At 40.2% G+C, this 7,550-nt stretch overlaps 1 protein-coding gene across 1 annotated transcript in view; it reads left to right on the top strand.

Moving 5' to 3' along the window:
- The window catches only part of CDH6 (cadherin 6, type 2, K-cadherin (fetal kidney)), a 60,385-nt gene extending 53,835 nt beyond the window's left edge, over positions 1 to 6,550 (top strand). Inside the window, exons 8-10 of the mRNA XM_012640509.1 lie at positions 382 to 499; positions 624 to 875; positions 6,060 to 6,550. Coding sequence (XP_012495963.1) covers positions 382 to 499; positions 624 to 875; positions 6,060 to 6,550 — 861 coding nt within the window. The remainder of the gene's footprint in view (positions 1 to 381; positions 500 to 623; positions 876 to 6,059) is intronic.
- The last annotated feature ends 1,000 nt before the right edge of the window (positions 6,551 to 7,550 follow it).

Raw genomic sequence — 7,550 nt, 5'->3', positions numbered from 1 at the left:
TGCTAGGATTAAAGGCATGAGCCATCATGCCCTGCCTCTGGAGACATTTTCAGTTGCACAACTAGGAAGGTGCTACTGGGTATCTAGTGGGTAGAGACCAGGGTTGCTGCTAAACATACCGCAATGCACAGGACAGTCCCCCACAACAAAGAATTATCCCTCGTTCTGTGGCTTTCTAACACATCAGTTCTTTCAATAGAGTGGATTCATTGTAAATTTTTTAAAGGCTGTTATCTTTTTAATTAAAATTAGAAATCATTTAGTCAAGCAATTTATTGTAAAACTGTTAGAAATAATTTTGAGTTATCAAAACTTTATGGCATAATCGTACAGAAGTCTTTTTAAAAAAAATTTATGGCAGCTGTATGGTTTTTATCTTAGTTGATTCAGACCCTGCGTGCGGTTGACAAGGACGACCCCTACAGCGGGCACAAATTCTCGTTCTCTTTGGCCCCTGAAGCAGCCAGTGGCTCAAACTTTACCATTCAAGACAACAAAGGTAAATGAGCTCATGTTACTTTCTTTATCTGTGTCTGTGTCGACATCTGTCTATTCCCATCACAATCGGTCCAGTACGTGATGCGACATCCACAAACATTCACCTCTTTGCTTTCTGGTTCCAGACAACACAGCGGGAATCTTAACTCGGAAAAATGGCTATAATAGACACGAGATGAGCACCTATCTCCTGCCCGTGGTCATTTCAGACAACGACTACCCAGTTCAAAGCAGCACTGGGACAGTGACTGTCCGGGTCTGTGCATGTGACCACCATGGGAACATGCAGTCCTGCCATGCGGAGGCGCTCATCCACCCCACGGGACTGAGCACAGGGGCTCTGGTTGCCATCCTTCTGTGCATCGTGATCCTACTAGGTAAACTGGTTCTCCCCGCATCCTATCTCCCCATGGTGAGGGGCTCACACTGTTACTGTGACACCCTAGATTTTTCCGCCTCCCCCATTAAGGCATACAGCCTGCTCTAGGTGAGTAGAGTTACACGCTGAGAATTTGTGTTGTTCGACTATGACTTCATTTTTGCTTGAAAATGGCTTTGGAGAATGAACGAATGTGAAACTCGCCCATGTCTTCGCTTGCCCGGGAATCGATCATTCCACCAAAAGAATCTCTTGTCTATCAGACTGGGAATGAATCTCGGGGGGCAGGGGGGCTGTTGAAGGCAATATAAATATACCGTTTTTGTTTCATTTGTTGTTTACTATTCAACTTGGCAAACATTGTTAAATTTTAAAGAGTGAAAGTGTCCAGAACGGAGTAGATGATGAAAGCACTTTCTACAAAGGTAAAGCTTAAAGATCAGCGGCAACGTGGAAAGAGGCGTGTGATGACTCTTTCTCTCCTCTGGGAAAAATAAAAACTGTGAAATTTTTTAAACCCAGCGAACTTATTTTAATCTACCCATTTAAATGACTACCTTCTTAGCATGGCTCTCTGATTATCACATATGTACATAATGTAATATCTATTATTTCTTAGATTTCAATAATAAATAACTTCTGTGATTAAGAAAATAAATCTGGCACTCAAAAAAAATGATTGTACAAAAAGTGAAAATCCATGTCTAACAATGATTCAAATGATGATTTTACTTTCAATCAACTGATTAAGCCCACAAGTGGAGCTCAAATCACTCAACAGGCCCTTGACTGCGAACTAAGAAATCAAATGTTAGTTACTGCAACCCTTCCAAAAATAAAAGCAAGGTTTGCCTATAAAATGAAGAAGGAAAAACGTAAGAAATTAGAGTTAACCTGGATTACACATGGAACAAAAACTTTTTTAAAAAATGAAGACAGAGTGATTTTGAGAAGAGTGAAAGAGAACCTACGTTTTTCCAAGACGAGAATGCCTGGGGATCCCTGCTTGAGAGTTTCCCATTCCAAATCAACTTTGCTAATTATAACAGAAGCCTTAAAACTCAGCTACAGAACTGTGATTCTTGCTGTCAACTAAGATTTGGGGAAAGTATTTTAAGATATGAAGATAAATAAAAACTGACAGTGTGCAAAGACAAATCAGTGTTTCTAATGGTGTGAGTCTGTAAAAATTGTTTTGGAAGAGAAGAATATGAATGTTCTTTTTGATCAAAAAGTTACTTTTAGAAGCCCTGGACTGGTAGGGCTGTAGTCAAGTAGTATTCCATGGACCGTTTTTGTGGTCTATGGAAAGAGAACCAACTCTCATCTGATAGAGGTGATTCTTCCTGTCCCTCATCATCTACCCATTTTCTCTTCCTTCTTTTCTTCCTTCTAATCGGTTCACTGAATCTTCCCTTTTCATTCCCTTTCCTGCCAATGCATTTGCTGTCTCTTCATTACTTTTAATTGGCCTTGGTGCTTCCCACATCTTGTCTAGTCTCTTTGGAATTCTGTACCTAATAAAAAAGGAGGAAAATGGGATTTAACCTTTACTAGATACACACCATAGGCTAGATGCTGTGCAAGGTGTTTTACAAATGTTTTTCTCACTTAATCCTCAGAACCATCTGGTGTGTATTTATCTGCATCCAAAATAAGAAAACTGAGGCTCCACGGTGTGAAGTCATGTAGCCAACTCACGTGTGCAACACGTGGCAGAACTAAGTTCTAAACCCGGGTCTTCTCCCCCAGGCTTGGTGCTTCCACACTACACTCCACTTTCTTTGTAAGCTTATGGAACTCGAGACAATTTCCAGGCTGAAAGAGAGCCAAAACTAAATAAAATGGAGCAATTGAAGAAAGTGGAGGCAAACCTGGCAGTTTGTAAAAGGAAAGCCACATTGATATAGGAGGAACTCTGGAGTCAAGAGAGTGAATCATTTGGCATCTGGCATTTTACAAAAACAAAACATCAGTAAAAGACAATGAAACAACTACTACATGTCATGTCTCTATGGTGCTTTAGAGTTTTCAAAACTTTCACGTTTATTAACTCATTCCTGACAACAGCACCAGGCACTGTATTATTGCTTCTGCTTTACCGATAAGAAAACAGGCTTAGAAAGGTAACATTATTTAATTTAACCTAGATCCATTGATCTCCTAGTTTTTGGATGGGATTTCAGTACAAATTTGCCCAATTATCCCCCACCCCCTCAAAAAAAGAATCTTACTGCTGTTCTCTGGCTCCAAAAAGGATAGGAAAAAAGGGAGGAAGCTCATTTCCTGATAAGGCATCTCATCAATGTCTCACTTTCTTTTTTGAGAAAGAGTCTCACTCTGTTGCCCAGGCTATAGTGAGTGCCGTGGCATTAGCCTAGCTCACAGCAACCTCAAACTCCTGGGCTCAAGCAATCCTACTGCCTCAGCCTCCAGGCATGCGCCACCATGCCCGGCTAATTTTTTCTATATATTTTTAGTTGTCCAGCTAATTTCTTTCTATTTTTTTAGTAGAGAAGGCGGTCTTGCTCTTGCTCAGGCTGGTCTCAAACTCCTGAGCTCAAACAATCCTCCCACCTCAGCCTCCCAGAGTGCCAGTGTCTCACTTTCTTAGAATGTTTTGCTCCATGTGCTTAGAAATCATGTTTTTAGTTTATGAGTTAACTTTGAGAAATCTTATTCTAGACAGTTATACCCTCAAGAAATTCTGTTCAGATGTGCATTGGGTTAATTGGAAAATATATAGGCAGTTTTAGATATAGAAGAATTAGGCCTACAATAAATGCCTTTAAACTTTTAAATGTGTCCTCTCTATTCTAGGCAATTGTAGTTTCAGGTGTGCAGAGGACTAAAATAAAAGATAGAGGTACCTTAAGCCTGGAAGAATTAGGAGGTGATAAGTGCCTGCTACCTTGCCTTAAGTGACCGAATGACCTGTGTACATCAGAGCTTAATTCTTTTCCAGATGGTTATCTTGATTCCTTTCTCTAGATTCCCAAGGCCATTTTTACTTACAACCCTCTCTTTTGCAAACCCATGTCATTGTTTACACTGGAAACGAGCATGAAGGGTAGATCATGACATCCCTCTGCCCAAAGCCCTGTGGTTCTCTGCCCCCACCCCAGCCCCCAGAGGAAAGGGAAAAGATCCTACAGACGTGGCCCTTTCCTATCATCTCCTCTGCGGGCTCCCTCTGGTCAGACCCCAGGTCTCCTAGCTGTTCCTCAAACACTCCAGGCACACTCCCACCCTGGGGCCTTTCCTCTAGCTCTTTCTTCTTTGCCAGGTAGCTCCTTGGATAACTCCTCATGTCTGTGCTCAAACAATGCAACATACACAAAACGTATGTGCTGTGTATTCACATGGGCTCCTCAAACATACACAGAAGCACTCTCCATCCTCCTTGTTCTGCTCTGCTTTTTCTTACGTATTTTGCACTTACCACCTTCTAATAATTTTCTTATTTATTATACACATTGTTTATTTTGTATCTCCATCCGACCACCCCCACCCATCCACCCACCCAGTGCCTAGAACCCTGCCTGGCACAGAGTAGGCACTGCATAAATATTTATCGAATGAATGAATGAATGAATACCCTGAATGGATGTGACAAACGAGGCATCAGGATACTCTCTGGAAGCAAAAGAGGGTGTGTACAATTATGGAACCACACACGTGAAAGTGGCAACATTGCCATTTCCTTTGGAAATAGTCTATATTCCAAACATGCTTCAAAGCATGGCAATTAAGAATATAGGCTTTCTAGTCTGACCAACATGGATTTGAATTGCATGTACATGTAACATCTCTAAACTTCAATTTCCTATTGTGTAAAATGGGGTTTTAATAATGGTATCTACTTTGTAGGGCTATTATGATAATTAGGTGAGATTCAGTATGTTAAGCACTTAGCACAGTGCTTGGCACATAGAAAGCTCTCAATAGGTAACCCATTATTATTATTAATACTATTAATGTCTAAAATTTCCATATATAGACACATGGATAGGGATACATCCATTATTACATAGGTAGGGTATATGTATACCCTATAAAAAGCCATTATTCTGTAATTCTTATTGCAATAATTCAGTTTTCATGGCTCACAAAAATTGGGCCTTGTCACAGATGAGACAGTAAAGAGATGTTACTGGGACTTCCTGTAATAAACTTTCCTGGACAAATACAGTTTAACAATATATTTTCTGACCTGGATGGCTGTTTTCTCTCTAAGTGGTTGCTATGTTTTTAGTTTTTCAGCCGTATGTCCATTTGCAGATAGATGTGTCTCTCTACAGCTAGCCAGCTAGGTTCCACCAAGCCAGCTATGAAGAAAGATCAGAAGCTATTTAAACACAATTATTGCCTCTAATTTGAGTTAGGAGGAAAATCAAAAGAATGAACATTCTGGATAACAAGCTTATAGAACATGAACCTTTAAAAAAATTTTTTTAAAAAGTTCTCACTTAAGTGTGTTAATTTCATTTTGCTCAAATAGAAATAATATGGCCTGTGGATTATTACCTTACTCCTCCACTTTGGCCAATCTTGAAATCCAAAATCGCTTTCTGAATTACATCTGGGTCTCTCCAGGTATTATCTGTAATAATATTTCTTTACGTGTAGACAAGGTATGCAAACATTCACATCCCTACTTTGGGTTTTAAACTAATTTTACACTTTTCTCAAGGAATTAAAAAACAAAGAAGGCACAGTGCAAAAGTTATTTTAGATGTGGGGTTATGCAAACCCTTCCACACATCCCCGGAGGTGCCAGCCTTGTCCTTATAACCAGTTTCAGAGCATTTTAGGTGTTCAGCATAATTTGCACCCTCATTGCAGTATTTTCTCTGTGGCTGAGCTTTTTTTATTATTTTATTTTTTCCTTACCTTGAAACTAGTTTGCCATTTCAAAGTAAAAGGAAACTACTGACAAAATATGATGGTGTTTTATCCTCTACTTAAATTATAACCTTCTTTCTAATATTTTCTCTACATTTTGGGGGCCCGGGTTTGATCACGGATGGAGGCAAGTGCATCCTTAAAGAAATAAAAGTTGAGTCTGCATTTTCTAGAGAACTTTCAAAACTTCACATTCGAGCACACTGTTTCTTCCTGACATTAATTGGGCAGCAAATTAACTTTACCTTCCCTTCTCTGTTTTGTTTTGTGCTCCCAGTGACAGTGGTGCTGTTTGCAGCTCTGAGGCGGCAGCGCAAAAAAGAGCCTTTGATCATTTCCAAAGAGGACATCAGAGATAACATTGTCAGTTACAACGACGAAGGTGGTGGCGAGGAGGACACCCAGGCCTTTGATATCGGCACCCTGAGGAATCCCGAAGCCATAGAGGACAGCAAATTGCGAAGGGACATTGTGCCCGAAGCTCTTTTTCTACCCCGACGGACTCCAACAGCTCGCGACAACACCGATGTCAGAGATTTCATTAACCAAAGGTTAAAGGAAAATGACACGGACCCCACCGCGCCGCCCTACGACTCCTTGGCCACCTACGCCTACGAGGGCACCGGCTCGGTGGCGGAGTCCCTGAGCTCGCTGGAGTCGGTGACCACGGATGGAGATCAAGACTATGACTACCTTAGCGACTGGGGCCCTCGATTCAAAAAGCTTGCGGATATGTACGGAGGGGTGGACAGCGACAAAGACTCCTAACCTGTTGCCTTTTTCATTTTCCAGTACGACGCTGAAATATACGAAATGGCTATTTCTTTATATTTATCCACTGCTCTGTGAAGGGTTCTCTGTTCTACCGGTTCCGAAAGCCAATGGCTGCAGTCCGTGCGGATCTAATGTTAGAGACCTTTTTCTAGTACACTTTCATGAGCTTCCAGGAGGCAAATTTTTATTTTTTAGTGCATCCCGTTAACCAAGTCAGCTCAACAGGCACGTGCAGGAGAGGACAGGGAGCAGTATTTTCACTTGTTCTCTTAGGACGGATTTGGAACGTGCTTATTTCCACTGGCCTGATGTTTTGCTACACTCCATTGACTCAGGTCAGCTGACTGCTCTAACTGTAGATTTGACATGCTAATGGCAGAAGGGATTGTACTTTAATGATAAAAATATAACCTTAGTAAAAGAAATAAGGGTATATCAGCTCACAAGGAGATAAACTATATAAGGGTGTGTTATTTCTGTCACAAAGAATTTAAAATGATATTTGCCAGTCCTGTTTGTTCTTCAAGAACTTTCTCTGGCACCACTACTATTCAAAACATCAGATCGACCGATGTTTTAAAATTCCTGTTAGTCTTAAGGAATAGAAGCAAATTAAATGGCAGCATTCAAAAACAATAACAAAAAACTTAATAAGACTTCATTCCTTGCCACTAACTCCTAATTCGTTATATATTAGACATGTAAAAGGTTACTTCTGCATCATATAAAGGGAAAGGGAAAATAGTTAATAATGTTAACGAAGGAAATATTTTAGCATATGTGAAAGCCTTGGCCACCAAATGTATCATGGATTACTAGAAATTCTTTCAACTGTCAGTAGGTTAATGACAAATAAGTCTAATTGTTTAAAAGTTCTTGGAAGAATTTTTCTGAGATAAATTTTAACTCCTTGTCTGTAGTTGTCAGTATTATTCTACTATACTGTACTTGAAAGTAGCAGTGTGAAGTACAATAATTCATCTTCTTCAGATAC

Source organism: Propithecus coquereli, unplaced genomic scaffold (assembly GCF_000956105.1).
Source record: "Propithecus coquereli isolate 6110/MARCELLA unplaced genomic scaffold, Pcoq_1.0 Scaffold154, whole genome shotgun sequence".
NCBI lineage: Eukaryota > Metazoa > Chordata > Mammalia > Primates > Indriidae > Propithecus > Propithecus coquereli.
This window is presented reverse-complemented; position numbering and strand designations above follow the sequence as displayed.